The 18,774-nt window shown below is 39.6% G+C and overlaps 2 protein-coding genes and 1 long non-coding RNA gene across 4 annotated transcripts; 2 read left to right on the top strand and 1 right to left on the bottom strand.

The window, feature by feature from the left end:
- Positions 1 to 279: 279 nt before the first annotated feature.
- Positions 280 to 8,547, top strand: LOC131327202 (uncharacterized). Of its 2 annotated transcripts, XR_009200233.1 has the most exons (3): positions 280 to 1,089; positions 6,957 to 7,378; positions 8,158 to 8,547. XR_009200233.1 is itself a non-coding variant. In XM_058360247.1 (2 exons), exons 1-2 carry the CDS (start codon positions 470 to 472, stop codon positions 7,219 to 7,221), a joined length of 885 nt encoding a protein of 294 aa, XP_058216230.1. In that variant the 5' UTR covers positions 280 to 469; the 3' UTR covers positions 7,222 to 7,481. The 2 variants fall into 2 exon arrangements, 1 of the variants encoding a protein (XP_058216230.1); XM_058360247.1 differs by lacking the exon at positions 8,158 to 8,547 and having other exon boundaries at positions 6,957 to 7,481.
- A 3,456-nt stretch (positions 8,548 to 12,003) lies between these two features.
- LOC131327201 (dehydration-responsive element-binding protein 2F) lies at positions 12,004 to 13,092 on the top strand. Its single transcript, XM_058360246.1, has one exon. The coding sequence runs from the start codon at positions 12,060 to 12,062 to the stop codon at positions 12,930 to 12,932; it is 873 nt and encodes a 290-aa protein (XP_058216229.1). The 5' UTR covers positions 12,004 to 12,059; the 3' UTR covers positions 12,933 to 13,092.
- A 3,167-nt stretch (positions 13,093 to 16,259) lies between these two features.
- Positions 16,260 to 18,050, bottom strand: LOC131327200 (uncharacterized). The gene is made up of 3 exons (XR_009200232.1): positions 16,815 to 18,050; positions 16,608 to 16,681; positions 16,260 to 16,516 (listed from the first exon to the last, which is right to left on the bottom strand). It is a non-coding gene; the product is annotated as an uncharacterized LOC131327200 (long non-coding RNA).
- Positions 18,051 to 18,774: the final 724 nt, after the last annotated feature.

The following is an 18,774-nucleotide window of genomic DNA, read 5'->3' as shown; positions in this document are numbered from 1 at the left end:
ATAAGGGTAATTTTGTCTTGTTTGGATGATATTTTGAAGAAAAAAAATTCAACTCAAAAAATACTAATTATCCGTACTTTCAATTATTACTCTTATTTCTCTTTCCTCTCTTCAATTATTATTTCATTTATCTCTCTATCTCTCTTAACTCATTACCTATATATTCAATTATTATCATAATTTCTTTCTCTACTCATTATTCAAAAATCAAACTCAATTTTTTTTAAAATACCTTCATGACAACAAGGCAAATAAACAAAATAGAGAGTGGATTATAAAAGAGGGGGTGTGAAATTACTTTCCCGAAACAACCCCACAGTTGAAGCTGAAGCTACAAACGAAGCCTTTTGGGCCAGAAAACGGATCTCTTCGTTCAAAAACCTCGAAGAAGCTTCCAATCCCTCTCGCTCCTCCCCGTCCCTTCTCTCTCATCAAACTTCCAAAACCCAATTCGAAAGGGGAGACAGACATGGCTTCCGCGAGCAACCGTCACACAAACCCTCACCGCCTCTCTCTTCACCATTCTCCCCAAATCCCCAACCCTAACCCTAACCCTAACCCCAACCTCACCACCACCGACAGCAAAAACCCCACCCCTCTCCGCCTCCGCTCCGACTCGCCCCAGACGGCGGAGCCAATCAACAACATCAATAACGACAACAACCACGCGTCGTCTTCTGCGATGGCGCTCGACGGGTCCGACTCGGACTCGGCCGTACTGTCCCGGTCCGAGTTCCTGACCCGGCAGGAGGTCCTATCGCGCCGGTCGCGCCGGCTCAAGCGACTGGCGAAGGTGTACAGGGAGCATTACTGGTCCATGATGGAGGATGTCAAGGTCAAGTTCAGGGAGTACTACTGGGAGTATGGGAAGAGCCCGTTTCAGGAGGGCGAGATTCTCGACCGCGGGGAGGTTAACCAAGGGAATGGGAAATTAGGGTTAGGGTCGGGGGCGAATGGGAGTAGTGCGGGTCGGTGTGAGGTGCACGGGTGCAAGGTGAAGGCGATGGCGTTGACTAAGTTTTGTCACTCGCATATATTGTCGGATGCCAAGCAGAAGCTGTACAAGGGGTGCAGTTACGCGACCAAGAGGTTCGAATTCTGTCTTTTGTAGTTGTAATTTTTTATTACAAGCGGTGAAGAATACAAGTATCTGAATTAGATCAAACAGGACATAAGTGCACAATCATACTTAGCTGAATTGGAAAGCCCATTAAAGAATTAAATGAGTAAACAAATAATCCCCATTCCGGGGAAGAATTGATCAATCTTGCTTTTGGCAAAGATTGACCCCCCTAACCTTGAAGTGTATAAGGATGGCCAATTGAGCTAGCTCCGGTTGGTTGTTGTTCTGTTTTTGACTGTAGCTTTTCATTGGCAATAATGTGATTTGATTCGAATTGCTTGGTAAATTCCTTAAGAGGCCATTTGTAGTGTATTGATTTTGCTTACGCATCATGTGACAAATGGTGAAACTGGAGAATGAGAGAAAACTTAAGAGTATCCGAATAGAAGCAGTGAAGAATAGAAGTATCTGAATTAGATCAAACGGGACATAAGCCCACAATCATACCAAGCCCAATTGAATGGCTATTAAGGGAGAATATAATTAAATAAATCATACCCATTGAGGGGAATAAACAATGATTCTCGATCCCCCAACCCCAAAGTGTATAAGGCTGGCCAACTGAGCTAGCCCCACTTAGTTGTTGATTTTTTCTGTCTTTGAACATTCTTCATTGGGAATGTTGTGATTTGATTTGAATTGCAAGTTAAATTCCTTAAGAGGCTATTCGTAGTGAATTGGTTTTGCTTACACATCATGTGAGAAATGGTGAAAACCCGATAATAAGAGAAATCATAATTAACCAGTTTTGTTTCCACAAGAAAAGGTGAGATTTGTATGGAAATCCCTGAAAATAGTAGTTATCAAAACTATACCTCATGAATAGCTTCTCTTTGCTTTCTAGTTTCTCCTCTCCCATGATAGAGAGTACAAATGTTTATTTTCTTTTCTCATCTACTACACTTAACGTCTTATAAAGAGCTCGAGCCTCGAATGTTCATGATAGTTCCCGTTTTACTCTATAGGACTGCTATTACGTAGTGTTGGTGATGTCAGTTTCTATGGTTTAATGTTGGATTAGGTGCATGTTTTCTCGTTTCTTGGTTCCCTTCATGTGTGACATCATATTTCGTGGTTGGTTTCCTGAGTTTTCAACCATTGCGTTAAGCAATCACCTCGCAGTAAGGGTCTCACGGGTCTTTTCTACGATCTATGAAGGACAAGTATGCCTAAATGTTGTCATATGAGTACCGGGTACTGGTATAGTATGTCTGCAGTACTATAGAAACAGAGCGGATACATTTTAATATTTGGGTACGGCATCGGTACACCGTGGGTACGAGATGGGTACTCAGTACTCCTGTACTATAAGCACTGACACTCGTCCTAGGGAGTACAGATTGTCATATTTGTGTCAGTCATGCCAGGGACACGTGACACGCCGGGGACACGCCACATTATATTTTAATACATCTTCTGACGGGACATGCGGGAACACATCCGGGACACACATGGGGACATGACAACGTGATTTGTGTGAATTTTAATTCCCCCGTTTATACATTATATAATATATATAACGCCAATAGTATTGGACCAAAAGTGTTATATAAAACATATGTATGCATAATACGTATACACCAACGGTTGATAATGCATGTGGTAAGAAGTCCTAACTCAAATATTGTGGACAAAACTTAAAACGTAGGCTTTCATAAGCGAAAAAGTAATGTGTAACAAAATTTGCCGTGTTCCCTGCCGTGTCCCGATTTTTGAGAATTATTGTGTTCCGTATCCGTATCTGTGTCTCTTGCCTTGTCTGTATCCGGGCTGCATAGCTCCTGTGGGTATGGCTCAGGTGTGACTGGTCACTTTTATAATTATCTTTACAATCTGTTACACATTTACTCTGCCAGTCTGCCATGACTGTAACATGGTGTTTTTAAGTTTTGCGACATAGCTATACGACCCGTACTCGAATCGCACGCATCCGTATGCCATGCATGCACCCATATTTCACAGGCTATGATGTTCCATGATGTTTTGAAGTGGTAAAGAGATTGGGGAAGTTGAAAGGTATCAAGGATCTTGTAGAACCAACAAAGCATGAAAGCAATAATCTTTAAGTGTGATGGATTTCTGTTGTAATATTATGTTTCTTCCAAGCAGTGTAAGAGCTTAATCCATAACAGGTGAGAGGGTTATTGTCTTAGGAACCATTCTTTGTACGAGGAGTGCAGTATGTGTACCGTGCCGTGGTATTTTGTTGTAAGGTACAAAGGTGTGTAATGAAGAGGAGACTAGCCTTTCTTCTCAACATAAAACAATAAAGACCATCTCCCTATGACGATCATTGCCCTGCAACAAGCAATCTCTCTTGATTGATCATGGTGGTCTCTAAAATCATCACTGCCAAATGCTTTCCTTATAGCTAACCTATCTACCTTCTTTGCGCCATTTTGGGTCCTTTTAACCTCCATAGCAAGCCTGTTGGGAACCTTTGCCTCTAAAGCCAAGTGCGTTTCTGTTCGAGAACCATTTGTTTGATATAACCTATGCTTAATGACAAGTTGATGCAGTCAATTTAGAGGGGGGTAGAAGAAAGTTCCCACAAGAGGGCCGAAGCCGCAATTCTCATAATGCTCTAAAGTTCTTATTAATCAAGTTACAATTATACAGATCACATCATTGAACATCTTTTGTAAAGCCTATTGAAAACTGAAATAAACACTAAACTATCTTCTTGTACTGGTCAATTCGTGTTGGGCCCTTGGGCTTGACTTGAGGCTTACGAAGTAGGTCAACCCTTGAATGGCTGGACCATCAATTCTCCACTAAAAAGAACTCGACCTGTATGAGTTTGGAGCAGGACCAAGATTAGCTTAAGGAGGAAACCATCGAATCAACATAGTATATTTCTCCATGTGTGACCAAAGAAAATGTGGCGAACATTGTGGTCCCTTCAAAATCTTAGCCTACAAAAGTTTATCTATAGTTCTATACCCTTCAACTTTGCTTCTACAAACAGTAATTTTCTTTCCTATGTTATTTCATAACAACAAAAGAAACTCTCTAAGCTATGTTATGATTTAAAAATGAACTCTCTAAGCTATGTTATTTCATAGGATTTCAATATTGGATGGGCAAACATTAAGAAGGAAAAATAGTTCTATATAGTTTCAGATGCATATGATATTGTGCATTCATGTCCATTTCAGAAGGAAGAATATAGAACTTAGTGTTCCATGTTTATACATATGTTGTGATCTAAAATGATACTTGATGCTCTTTCATGATATAAATTGGATTCTTATATTCTAATCAACATGGAAGCGTTGAGGCCTCCGACCATTGTCTTTCTCAATGTAGGTGAGCATACAACTCGCAATGTTATCGTCCTCCAACCTATTTCATTGTCCAGTCCTTACAATTTTTGCAAATGAAAATGCTCGCTCGGTGGTTGTTGTAGATACTAGTAAACTTAAAGACAAGATGAATCCATCTATAAACAAGGTGGCAAATGATCGACTATCTTGTTTTTGCCAATACTTGGCATAACTCAGAAATTGTGGACAAATCCTGAAACTCCAAATGCTATATCAAGCTCATACTCTTGCAGCTGAAATTTCAAATGTAACTTCACCACTTTTCTTGCTCGGTGAAGTTTTGGATAGCTTGTATTAGTAAGCTTGAAAAAGTCTTCAATATAACCATCCTAAAGCTTGCAAAGTATTGCAAAATAAGATGGTAGAGTGAATTATTTTGTTAGGACAACTGTAGGAAGGCAGTTTATAGGTTTGAGAATGAATCTTGGATACGTGGGTTTTAGATTTTTTAGAGAAGGGTTGGTCAGGAGAACGGATACGATTGTGAAGTTTCAGGGGAAAAAAAAACCGTACTAGGATTTTAAAAAAGTTTGAGAGTTGGGCTAGGGCCGTTGCCGATGCTCATTTGTCCCTTGGTCTGTCCTTTACCGCATACGAATATTATTTCAGCCAAGGATCTATACTTCTCTCATCCTCTCTCTATCTCTCCCATGCTGATGTGGCCCAATGATGTGGTCGAGCTTAAATTATGGCCTTATGGATTGGATGCTTCTAAGGCCCAAGCCTTAATTTGGAACATGTTGGATGACATAGGGTCCACTTAGGATATTGATTAGGCATGTACTAGTTTAAAGGCTTTGTGACCTCTCATCTATTATTCATCTTCTAGAACGTCAAAGGCTGTGACTTTTCATTTAGGGAAGTTTGACTACATATTCAATGCATGCAAGCAGTAGATAAGACGTTATCCTACTCATCCATCTTAGGATTAGGAATAGTTATTTGCCTTCACACACACTCATTCTACCTAGACCACTTGGAAATAGGAGTAGTTATTTGCATTCACACATGTTATGGAGTCAATATAAATTGATGTAATCTCAAGAGCTTGAATTATGATTGAATGACTGAAAATTTACAAGAGCTTTAAGCTTCTATGATTGTGTGATGCAATCTCCTTCTTTGGTGTGATGCTAAAGCGGCCTTAGGTGTGATGCCTTTGGTAACCTAGGTGTGGGGTCTAGATCTATCTTCTTAATACCCTTCTTCTTCTCTTCTCTATCACTCTTCATGTCCACTGTTCACTGCCCAAAAGCAGCCCCTTTTCTTTGTGTTTGATCATACTTAACCTTACTTCAATCCTGCCCTACATCACATGCCCCTATCTAAATCCACATGAGGTGTCTAGGCATAGTTGACTGATGTTGCTGTGGTTTTAACATTATCTTTAGGGGCGTATATCTGTCGCTGTTTAAAAAAAAAAAAATTCTTTTGGGGCGTGTTTATGTCAATTGAAGAGTGATGCATCCAACAAGGATACAGGCGAGTGTTAGGCTATGAAAGTGTATTCTTCTATGAAGTGGTTGTGATCGACAATTTCTTTTCTAGAAGCTTTGGCAAATGCAAGTCACAATACGTAAGGCTTCTGCTATTATTTTGATTGGAGGTTTGACAGCTCGTCGGTGTTAAGAATGTAACCTTTTCCTACCAGCTATGTATCCAGATGTTCATGTTATCACATGTCAATGTAGTTATATATTTAGGCATCATGGGTGTATACATGAATGCTTTTATGACGACGTATTAAGTAATTATCCTGGTCGAGTTGGGAGTTCACTGTGAGTCAGTGATTGGAGATGGTTGCATTTTAATGAGTACACAAGTTACAGAGAAACATAATTGATTTATGGTGTTTTTGTCGCTTAGGGCTTTTGTATGGGATGAGGAGACCTTCAAAATGTATATAATGGAATTGATTTGAAAAGTTAAGGTCCATGCCTATGCAAAACTGCAGGTGTTGATAGACTGAAGTTTTATGGACACTTGTGGAATGGAAAATATGTTTTTGCCCATATCCTAGTTGGAGTGCATTACCTGTTGATTTATAATATAAAGTTATCTAAAGGCCTAAAAAGATACCAAATCAGTGTATATCTACTGTTTTCATTTTAACAAAGAAGTACATTGGTGGTTGCTAAAGTTGTATCACTTTAAAAGTGGTAGCTTTGAGAGCAGTTAGGCATGACCTTCGGGCTTTGTTTCCTGTTAACTTCACGCTGTATGTTTGATGTTAAAAAAATTGCTGTTGTCTCTGCTATTTCCTATGTAGCTATAGCATGGGGCAATTTCGGTTTTCTTCCACCGATGTTACGAAGTACGCATTTTATGCTTGTCCGATGATGTTGAGATCATGTTTATGTGTCAACTGTATTGGACGTTTCAAGATTGCCACTACATGACACTTGGCCTACTAAGAGATGGCTTTGCAACCTAGATATATTTTGTATAGAGAATATGATCAGTTGTTTGCAAAACATATCCTGATTAAACATTTGTATATTGTACAGTTCAGCAACGGGACCTACTCTTTGTATGAAACCTATACTAAGATCCACTGTTCCTTCTCTCTGCCCTCTTCATTTAGAAAAGGCTGAAAAGCATGTTACAAGGGCCTTGAGGAAAGCCGGTCTTAATGTCACTTCTACGAGCAAGCTTGCTCCCAAGTTTCATGTGGTCGTTGCAGAATATGTTCGTCAAATCCAGTCTAAAAGGAGAGCTGCACAGAAGGCACTTGGTGTTTCAATTGAAAGCAAAGAGGGCAATACCATGTAATGCTTTGGATACTTTAGTAAAGTTCCCATTAAGCTGGTGCACAGATGTATCTGAGGATCTTGGACGACATTATACTGGTGATTTAATGTTGCAAGAATCAGATTCAGACGGATCGTGGACTTCTGCCTTCAAAGACATAAAGTTCTGCTTTTGGAAGGTATGGTATTAATATTAGTTTTTCATACTGTAAAATTTTATTTTGAAGTGCTCACTTACAACCTTTTAACCCGTGGAATGAAATTCACTCTTTTTTTTCTTTTTGAGCACGGTCATCTATATGCTCTACTTCTTATCTCGCTCCAACATCCAGTCTCTTGAATTCACGAGAAATAGAGATAATTTAGTGATTTGATTGGAAAGCTTGATCACGAGTTATACTTTGCTTGATAATTTAGTAATTATAATAGTCTACAATGAACTTTTAGTCTTCCGAATACATTGTCACGCCCCAATTTTTATATAATCCAGTGACATGATTTATTGATTTTTTAAGGTTTAATTAACTATGCTATGTGCAAGCCCAAATGATAAGTACCAACGGAAACGGGGTTCATTAAGTTTTGCAAACAACTGATTTTTTAAGGTTTAATTACTCCGTAGAACTTTCTTTTTACCAACTAAACTGTTTAGAATCAGCTATGAACTAATTTTTGCCCAAAACCAAGATGTGCAAAATCTGAATGGCTAGTGAATCACTGTAAATCGTAATGTAGTCATTTTTTACCTTATTTTCCTTTTGTCCCACCAATATGAGGCCTGTGAGCCGGCCGTATGATATGATATTTGTATTCAGTTGTTTATATATGAAATGTTACTTTATCGTGCCAAAGTTCTAGAGGTCATTCAGGCAATTCTATTCTTGCCTGTTGTACTCGGCATGATATATTCTCTGGATAATGAAATGCCAATTTTAATGTAAAAATTAATTTTCCACAGGTGTTGGAAGCAGGGATGATTGCTCTGTAAGCTGGTAGGGTAGCATTATATGTAGCATTAAAGCCAAATCATAGGGGAGTGGTGTGCATGAAAAGTCATTGCACTTGCAGACTCCTTGGAATATACCATTTGAATGACAAACCAGAATTCTAACTCTAAACCAATGATATAGTTTGATAGTCTTGTTCGTATTGCATATGTGCCTTTGTCGGGGGTTCTTTTTGGTTGACTGCTACTATAACTAGTCATGGAATCAATTAGGTTTTCATTGTCGAGGAATCGTGTATCGGTAAAATACGTGTTCCTATATGTTCATATATGTAGCATAGGCTGCATAGCATTGTATTTTTCTTTCTTCATCTATTCAAAAGTTCAAATTCGCTTCTCTCACATCTCCCCTTTTTTCCTTATTGCAATTTTGTTCAAACATCCAAAAATTCAGTGAACGTTACCCCTTTGTGTAAGTTACAGTTTCACTTAGATGACCAGAGATGTACATTTTACGGAGTTTGGATCTTGTAGGCAATTTTTTCAAGAACCAAATCAATGCATTGGTAACTCTTGTGTTTTTTTTGTCGAAGAGTTTTTTTAAATTTTTTTTTTTTTAATCATTTTTTGTCTTGAGTTTGAGATAAAGAATTGAATGCTTGTGTCCTATTGAGTTTATTCGTTGCTGTAGTACATAAAAAAATCGAACCCTACATAATGAATGTTTATTTATTTATTACCAAACTGGAGTTCGGTGTCAGTGAACTGAACTGAACTTGCTTTCTGGAAGTGTATAATGTCTATCGTGTGTATTTCTGAGTTGCAGTTTTATCAACGAAGCTGGAATCAAAGGTTTGTTGACATGCATATCTATCGGTTCCACCAGAAATTTGTTAAACAACTTTAACATATGGGAGCCAGATCTAGGGTCCTAGCTTTGGGTTTTGGCTCTTGAATCCGTTTAGCTTTATCGATTGTTTTTTTAGTGGTTTGGTGGTGATGGTGGCGGTGTCTAGCAAATTCAGTAATGGTTTTTCAGCATGCGGTGGGAAATGAGCTCAAGTTGGTTGCGGGTCTAGGTTGGTGCGGATATTGCTTGGCTGCTTCACGGTCCACCCACTTTCACGAGTGTAGCTGATGGGTTTGATTCCGACGTTTGGTTTCTCACGGTTTTTTTTTTTTGGTAGTATTTTGTTTTGTTATTTTTGTTGTATTTTATTTTTGTATTAATATGATTGGGTTGATCTTATTTAAAAAAATAAAACCAACCCTTCATTCAGTAATGACTGACAGATTTCATTCAACTCTAACCACCATTAACCCTCCTGAAATGGTTATGCAAACAGCACAATCACCGTTAAAGGTGTACTCTCAATTTGAATTGCACCAATGCGACTCGGTATTCCAAGAATGCTGAATAATTACGCGGTATTCCGAGAATGCTGAATAATTACTCGTTGGACTTTCAAGAAATTATTAACAAGTCATAAAAGAGGCTTGTCCGAGTGAAATCCGGATAGGGGCCTGTTCCACCCTTCAGAGTCGTTGATCTCGCAATCAAAGGCTGAGATCTGCCGAACACTTTCTGGTTCAAAACGACGTCGTTTTGGCTCGGCAGATCTTAACCGTTGATTTGCAAGATCAACGACTCCGAGGAGTGGGATAAGCCCCGGTCGGGATTTCACTCGGACAGGAGATCCTCGGTGATAAAAGAGTCCCAATACCATCAAAATCAAGCACCACATCATTAAAAAAACGTAGTCATTTGACCTCGGTTTTGTATTCTTCCTCCCTTGTAGAGAGAGAGAGAGAGAGAGAGATGAATATTGTACTACTCCACTGGAGAAGGGTAATTAAGGAGACTCACCTCAAACATTTTCCACTTTCACGAGCCCTAATTCACATGCTTTCCTGACATTCAACACCTGATACCCGGGAGCTCCTCATCACTTTTATCCCATGCCATTCCCCTCTCTCTCTCTCTCTCTCTCTCTCTCTCTCTCTCTCTCTCTCCAGAGCATATGTACATATGTGTTTCATGCGAGTGTGAAGACCATTATAGCTACTACACCACTAGTAGAGAATCCGAGGAAGAGAGTACTGTGATCAATGTGTACCTATCACTAGTCATAATCTCAACAATATCTTGCACTTAGGCTCTGTTTGTTTTGATGTAAAATGTTTTACAATGGAAAATATTTTCTATGTAAAATATTTAAAAAAAAAATAAACTTCAAATTTTTATTTTTAGGTGTTTGGTTAGCACTTGAAAATATTTTCAGAAATAAACAATATAGTGTAGAGAGGGGCTTAAATGGTGAAGAAATCTGAGAGTATTGGAATTGAACGTTGGTCACGATTGATGATTGAGGAAACTAAGCAGTGAGGGTTGCTGTAGAAGGCAGCGGATTTATTTCGGAAAATAACTTACGGAAGATTTAAGGGTAAGTAATTTTCATCCAATTAATAGAAAATGTTTTACATGTAAAATGTTTTCCTCATTTTTTACACAATCAAACACCGGAAAATAATACTAGAAAATATTTTACTCCCAAGCAAACGGAGCCTTAAAAGGAAATTGACTTCCAAATTTGGCTGCCAAAGGGAATGAACATAGTTGAATTTTTTTTTTTTGAACAGCAATGAACAAAGTTGTTGGTTACAAACGTACAAAGTAAAGGCCTTTTGAGTTAATAAAGCTTGCTACAAAGATCATACAAGCATATGTTTTAATTGACACGGTTAACTGTACCCAGTACGGTTTGGCTTGTTCCGACCTCAATTCGTGCTCATTTCAGTGATCAAAAATTTTTCACACTGTAGAGATTGTGGAGTACAACCGTCAGGTATAATATCAAGTCAATCATATTTTGATTGATACTATTTAATTGGAACACATTTATGAAAAATCAAATGAGTTGGGCACGCTAGATTACAACTTCAAAAGCCCATTTTTGCCAAGATAATTACTCCGATCAAATATTATTTGGCTTCCGATTGATTTGATTTTTTACATGACTGTTGCATTCAACGAGCTTTACAATGTCAACAAGTTCGACCTTTGAAATGAGAACGAAATATGGTCGGAAGAAGCCGAACTGTACGGGGTACAATTCTCTAAGCGGTTTCCAAAAATAAAAACATAAAAAGTTATCACTATTTTACGTAGCATGGCATTGGTGCGTTGGATTTTCAGCTCTGGCTTTCCTCTAGCTAGGTCACATTCCATTCCTGCGAATTTGCTCTCAAAATCTAGGTCACACTCCGCTCTATGTTTCCTTTCTATATTACTGAAGTTCTCTATGTCACTAAGAGCACAAAATTGCTCTAAATATTACAGCATTCTTCTCCGGTAACCTAATAACGGAATCTGTGCCCGTATCATACATCTACTGAAAAATTGCTACGACTGCTTACGGGAACAATTGATAAATTTTAATTTGTGTAAAATACAATCAAATATGCAACATATCTGTTAGAGTTAAAAAAAATTGTCTGGTCGGTGATCGCTTATATATCGTATTTCTCTTTATTTTACCAGAAACAGACACCCGAATGCATGCACGCATTCCATGCATTGTAGGGTTGGGGCTCGAGAGTAAAGTATATCTATGCATATACGTATGTAAAATGAAACAAGGAAGACCAAAATGTAAATCAAGAAATTAATTTTAAATTAGGAACTGGAGAGAGAGAGAGAGAGAGAGAGAGAGAGAGAGAGAGAGAGAGAGAGAGAGAGAGAGAGAGAGAGAGAGATGCATAACGGTCGCATTGGCATGACCAACTTTCTCCAACCGTGACAACATTTAAACCAAACTGCACTCCTCACTCTATACATATCCCCGCGCCTGTTTCAGTCTCATGCACTCACGAAACTAAAACTACACTCCTCACTAGCTCCAAAAGAGCCCATAATGGAAAACTGCAAGAGATCTCCCCTGAAGCCATGGAAGAAAGGCCCTCCGAGGGGCAAAGGTGGGCCCCAGAACGCAGCGTGCGAGTACCGAGGCGTCCGGCAGAGGACCTGGGGCAAATGGGTGGCAGAAATCAGGGAGCCCAAGAAGAGGACCAGGCTCTGGTTGGGCTCCTTCGCCACGGCCGAAGAAGCCGCCTTGGCCTACGATGAGGCCGCGAGGAGACTATACGGTCCCGAGGCTTACCTCAATCTTCCCCATCTCCAGTCCAATTACAACCCTCTCAACAAGTCCCACCACAAGCTCAAGTGGCTTCCATCCAAGAGCTTCGTTTCCATGTTCCGTCACCCCACCGGGTGGCTCAACCTGAACGCGCAACCGAACGTCCGGGTGATTCATCAGAGACTGCAAGAGCTGGAGAAAAATGGAGATTTCAAGACGAAAAATCCGGTTGTTAATGAAAAAACCATGGCCGATGCTTATTTAACTCGGGAGAAAGACGTGGAGATTGTATCTGGAAAGGAATTGGGAGATGGAAAAGAGAAGCCTCAGATTGACTTGCATGAGTTCCTCCAGCAACTCGGCATACTGAAAGAGGACCAGAGTTTGTTGTGCGGTGGCGACGAAGGAGAGAGCTTTACAGAGCCCGAAACTCCATTGAAAGACGAGGAGGAGGAGGATGGTGATCATCATGATGATGGCGGCGGTGGTGGTGATGGTGATGGTGGGGTCCGGGGATTCGCCGAGAATAGTTTCAACTGGGATACTCTTATCGAGATGCGAGACACGGAGGATCATCAACCCTCCAGTAGCTTCCAGGTTTGTGATATCCAGGAGGAGCTTTGTTTGCCTAGTTCCATTTGGAACTTCTGAGAGAGTATCAATAGTACATGTAGTACTTGATTTTTGAAAGAAAGGATCATATGTGGCTTTTACTAGAGTCGATGGTAATAATAGGAAGGTCAGGTCTTGTCATCACGTGACTCTGCCATATACTATATGCAGTAGAAAGTTCCATATATATAGTGATTGCCAACTTTATCTCCTTACAGAAAGTCTCTACGTCTACCGCTCTCCTACCGCGACGCTTAATCTTACCGTCCGTCTCGACAAACAAACTCTTCTTTGAAAGAATTTTTTTAAAATCCAAAGGTAGCGGTGAAAGAGAACGGTGGGAGTAAACTTTCTGTTTTCTCTTACACACGAACTCAATTTTGATTGAGAGATAGCATGAGCGCGGTCTGTAGTATAGTAGCAGTGGGGTTGAAAGGAGCATGTTGTTTTAGTAGAGGCAGAAAGTGGGGTTCGTTAATCGATGTACGTTTTCTTAGTTGTTTTACTGAATAAAGCAAGTGTCTTTAACTTTGTAATTCCCAAACTACGTTCTCCCTTCGTTTAACTTTTTCTAAAAGTAAACATTTTGTTCTTATTTAAATTTTTTGCGCTTGTTCATTTTACGCCAATTTTTTTGGACTTTCCGATTTGTCAACGAGACGAAGCGGAAAACTACTCTTAAGAGGTGGGATGTCTCTTATAAAAAAAGAAAAGAAAAAAGAAAAATGTGGGAAGTCAATTCGAGGCAACTGGTAATTTGACCCAAAATTTTCGTCATCAAAATTTCTGGGTTTTGGTCGATTGAACTCAAACTGATCCATCAATTTTCTCAATGAATAAGGTTTTGTAATTTAGCTTTCTTAAGGCCGAGTACTGGCTGGAAAGTTAACACTTTATCCTTATTCAATAGCTGTGCACTGGCGTAAAATGTTACGCCAGTACTCGGCCTTTGTAAAATGTTTCTTCGTCCATCCCTAGTTATACAATGCAAACCGTAGACCTCCCATCTAAGTATATATAGGCAATTATGTTTTACCAGGCAAGCCATAATGCTCTCTAGCAACAGGTTGATAATGCCAATTGCCAAGGGTAGCACAAAGTGAGCAATGACAATTAGATTCATCAAATAAGGCTAAAACAAAGCGAGAGCATTACAGCAAATGCACACATAGATTGATATATATATCCTGCCGGGAACGACTACAGTGTACACTTGCGTATGATATGCACTCATAATATTTACCACTGAGAGGAGTAACATTTACTACTGAGATGTGTTAACATTGGCGTAACATTTTACAACAGGCGTAACATTCTACCAAAGAGGCGTAAAGGTGCGTACCGTATGCACCCTTAACTATTGAGAGGCATAATATTTGTATGTTCAACAAGGTGTAACATATATAGTTATACGGGGTGTGCATTGGAACTTTTCCCATAATTGGAGGGGCACCAAGTTCCATATTTAGATGATGTTGAAACTTCTCATGAAATTAACACTAATAAAGCTACACATACGTTGCAAGTGAAAAAATTGTCATACTTTGACAACAAGTTTATGTAGAAAGAATCGTCTTATTCACGGCTTCACGGAAGAATGCGATCTTGGCCATCTGGACCGTCCAAAGCCGAAATGGACGCCCGCGATTTACCTCCGTAAATAACTATTCACGGAACCCTCCATTGAAAAGATATTCTCATGTAGGAAATGTTTCTAGACAAGGTGTTTCATTCCATAAACATCAGAACAAAACATTAGCAAGGAAAAGATCTAGTTTGCCCATACCAAACAGTACATCATCTTCACCTCATAACATGTGTAGGAAAGGTCAATAGGCGCGACGGTTGACCGTTTGACTAGCCAATGAGCATGTGACACGTGCACTTGTCCTCACGGGGTTGACGATTTGACCAGCGAACCCTAACTTGCCACGTGGCCCCGCGCGTGGGAGCCACGCGCTACCCATAGCTTTGCAGCGTCCATGTAAGGGTTGCGAGCCTGCATTCCTCCTTTAAGGAGAGAGTTATATTCATTCAGGTGGATGCTTGGGGCGGTCCCAATCTAATGGAAACGATAACGCGGTATAACCAAGACACCAATGATTTGCCCAGACTCTTATGTCTGCTCTGGCCTTTAGGCAGGACCCGAGGAGCCCCTTGAGGCTTGGCAGTGGTATTGGCGCGACCGAGTAGGTTACGACCTTGCCCTACGGGAATGAAGGGGATCTAGTGGCTTGGTGGTTGTAAAAGAAGAAGAGGATCTCCGCGAATAAGAGGATACGCATACCGTCATACTCGCGGTCATCGCGAGAGTAGCGACACCTCGGCGGTCAGGGGGGACAGAAGGGACACATGTCATTTTATCAGCGCGCCGCTTGGTGCCTGAGCATTAGCTCGTGTGGTCTATAAATATGAACGTCTCTTCACTGAATCCCAAACGGAAGAAGAAATGATGGAGCGCATTGTGAACATTCCCTAAAGAGAGAAAGTTGGTGAGCACTAATTTTAAAGGAGGTCTTATCCTCTTTCAGGGGCTCTATTGTCTTTCCTCCTTGGGATCTCTGGGTTTGGGTCTCCACTGCCTACCCTCTCTGTTCACCCCTGCTCTTCTTCTTCACTCTTCTAGACCACTCCTCTCATTTATTTCTATAGACTATTCTAACCTCTCTGGCACATCTATTCTCTAAGGGGATATTTGTCCACTCAGATTTCGGACCAGTCCTACAACATGTAACATGTTTGAAAAAGGATACAGATCCTGTCCAGTCTCTTAAAAGGGACTGAACAGTCCTGTCCGGATCATTTTCAGATCCTTACCAGGTTTGTTTTGATAATGGGTAGGGGTGTTATTCGGTCGGTTCAGGGCGGATTGGCGGGAAACCGATCGGGTTCGGGGTATGTAAGTCTGGGACCGATCCCAACCGGTATTGGCTTCGGTTCGGTTCGGTTCGGTTCGGTTCGGGGATGTCGGGGATTTTGGTCCACCCCGAAATGGGTCATTTGGGCCCATTTTCAAAACCTAAGTTACTAACGACTGTTGGGCCATTTCCAGCCATTTTGGGTCCATTTTTATAAGGGGCCATTTTCACGTATTTTTATATGGGTCATTTTGTTCACCTAAATTTGGGCCATTTTTTTATGGACCATTTTTTCCAAAGCAAATAGTCCAGGCCCAAAGAAAACCACTTGTCAAATGGAGTGGAAGACAGAAAGCGAAGAGGTGGTGCACCTTTTCCAGATTCAAAAAATGCCGATAAAAAAAAATCATTCACAATCACCAGTTCACCACCTGTTCCAGATTCACCAAAGCAAATAATCCACCTGTTCGGCTATTCCAGATTCACAAAATACCGGAAAAAAAAAACATTCATAATCACCCTGTTCTAGATTCACCAAATTAACACAGATTTTAACACATACACAGTTCAGATTCACCACCCACCATCACCTGTTCCATGCTAACACAGTTACACAGCCACAATCACCCTTCACTACATTAGTTTCATTACAAAATACAACACCAAATTAACATTAAAAGTTTACAAAACATTTCAAGTTCACTACCAAAACATCACCAATTGAAAACATTTCGCCATCACCACCTCAACACATCAAGCCATACCCTGTGAAGGAAAACATAAGAAAGAAATTAAGGTGGTTCAAAATCAACCCGATAAATTAAAACAAGAATTTGTAGACAAACAAAACAATTACATTTGTGTACCCATGATAGAACTCCTCAATCCAAGCACCAAGTCTTTAGTCCTTATCACTTGATTCCAAGACAACTAAAAACGTAAAAATAAAAAAAAAAAACAAAAAAAACAAAAACAAAGAAAACATACAAGTAAGACATTAACATAAAACATATTTAAGAACCATAAAATACTTGTCAATAAAAACTAAAAGTAAGAGTAGTACCCGAATCTAATGCCTCCAATTCATCAAGTTGCTCTCTTATATTGATCTTGGTTAGTTTCCTAATCCATTGTTGTGTGCAAATTAGTACTTCCACGATTTTCGGAGAAAGAGAACTTCGATAAGGATCAATGACACGTCCGCCCGTGCTAAAAGCGGATTCGGAGGCGACCGTTGACATGAGAATTGCTAGCACATCTTGTGCCATTTGAGAGACAATTGGATACTTCAAAAAGTTTAACTTCCACCAACGAAGTACATCAAAGTTGTCACAATCATCCTCACTAGTTTTTGCAAAATACTTTTCCAATTCCGTTTTGTTTTTCATGCTGCTTTCCTTTTGTTTATGCATCTTAAATTGAGATTTCAAAGATGTATGATTACCAATATCCGTTTCAAGTCCATCCAAATCTACGGTGTTTGATGAACCCCCAACTTTTTTATTACGTACACTCAAGCTACCATTATGCTTCACATATCATCCAAATAAACAGGTAATTTCACTTTTCAACTTATCCATGAACGCACCAACAATTGCCTTATCATAGTCCAAGATATTTAGCAAGCAATACTCAAAAAATGCAACTTTGCATCGAGGATCAAGAACAACCGCAAACATCATCATTTGATTAATCTTATCAAAATCACCCCAATACTTATCAAACTTGATACGCATACTAATTGCCAAATCATACAAATCACTATCCTCGTTTTCACACAACTTCATAATGTCTTGTTGAATCAACACCATTTCATCAAAAAAAAAACATTGTAAGTGACGTATAAAGAACCTGAAAATTTCAAAGTTGCAATGTAAAACACTTGAAGAAACTTTACGTACAACTTAATCTTTTCCCAATCACTTGAACTTGGAAGGCCCAACGTACTCCTTCCGCCCTTTCCCCCCCTCTTCTTCTTTCTCTTCTCAATTTCAATTACCCTATTTATACCCTCAAAACTATCAACATCATCAAAATCCTCGTCCATCTCCTCCTCTCTTACATTTAATTTAAAGTTCGGGTCATCACACAATCGATCAAAGGCCTTTTGATAAGTTAAAACTCTCTCCAACATGAAATATGTATAGTTCCACCGAGTAGACACATCCAAACAAGGTTTAAGCCTACACACAATTTTCTCCTTCTCAACACATGACTAAAACTCCGCCATTCTAGATGGGGAAGACCTCACATATCTCACCATATTGCGCACCATTGTGATCGGGACATCAATCTCTTGTAATCCCTCACATACGATTAGATTTAAGATGTGCGCCAAACATCTCTCATGCAAGTACTCGTGATTTAAAATGGTAGTCTTCCTATCTTTGGTCTTTCTCTCCAAGTATCTAATCAAAAGATTGTTTGAGGAAGCATTATCAACCGTAACGGTTAGAAACTTGTCAATTCCCCTATCCAATAAGCATTCTTCAACCATTCTATCAAGAGTATCACCTTTGTGATTAGGAACAACACAAAAATTCAGAACTTTCTTTTGGTACCTCCAATTCTCATCAATAAAATGACTCATAAGACACATGTAATTGATTTTGGACCGAAGTCCAACCGTCCGTTGTAAGACAAATCCTTTGATTCTTGAGTGTATGTTTCAATATTTTTTTCTTGTCCTCATACATGACCATAATTTGTTTTGCCATCGCAAGCCTACGAGGAGGATTTCACATTGGTTGAATAACACTAATAAAATCTCTAAATCCTTCACCCTCAACAAATGAAAAAGGTAACTCATCAATTATTATCATCCTCGCTAGTGCCGTTTTACAAGCGTCAACACTAAAGGCCACAAGCACAAGGTTTGCACTTGTTTCACCATTGTTTTCTTTCCTTTGAAAACTAAGGAGTTTTTGCCTAGAATTCGTAAATTTCTTACTTGCTGGATATTTGGTACATTGATGCGCTAGATGATGAGTTAGTGATTTAGTACCAATTTAAGTTCGAGTGAC

The sequence above is a fragment of the Rhododendron vialii genome, chromosome 5a, assembly GCF_030253575.1.
Source record: "Rhododendron vialii isolate Sample 1 chromosome 5a, ASM3025357v1".
Classification (NCBI taxonomy): Eukaryota; Viridiplantae; Streptophyta; class Magnoliopsida; order Ericales; family Ericaceae; genus Rhododendron; species Rhododendron vialii.
The sequence above is the reverse complement of the archived record's forward strand: the minus strand, read 5'-3'. Positions and strand labels throughout refer to the sequence as shown.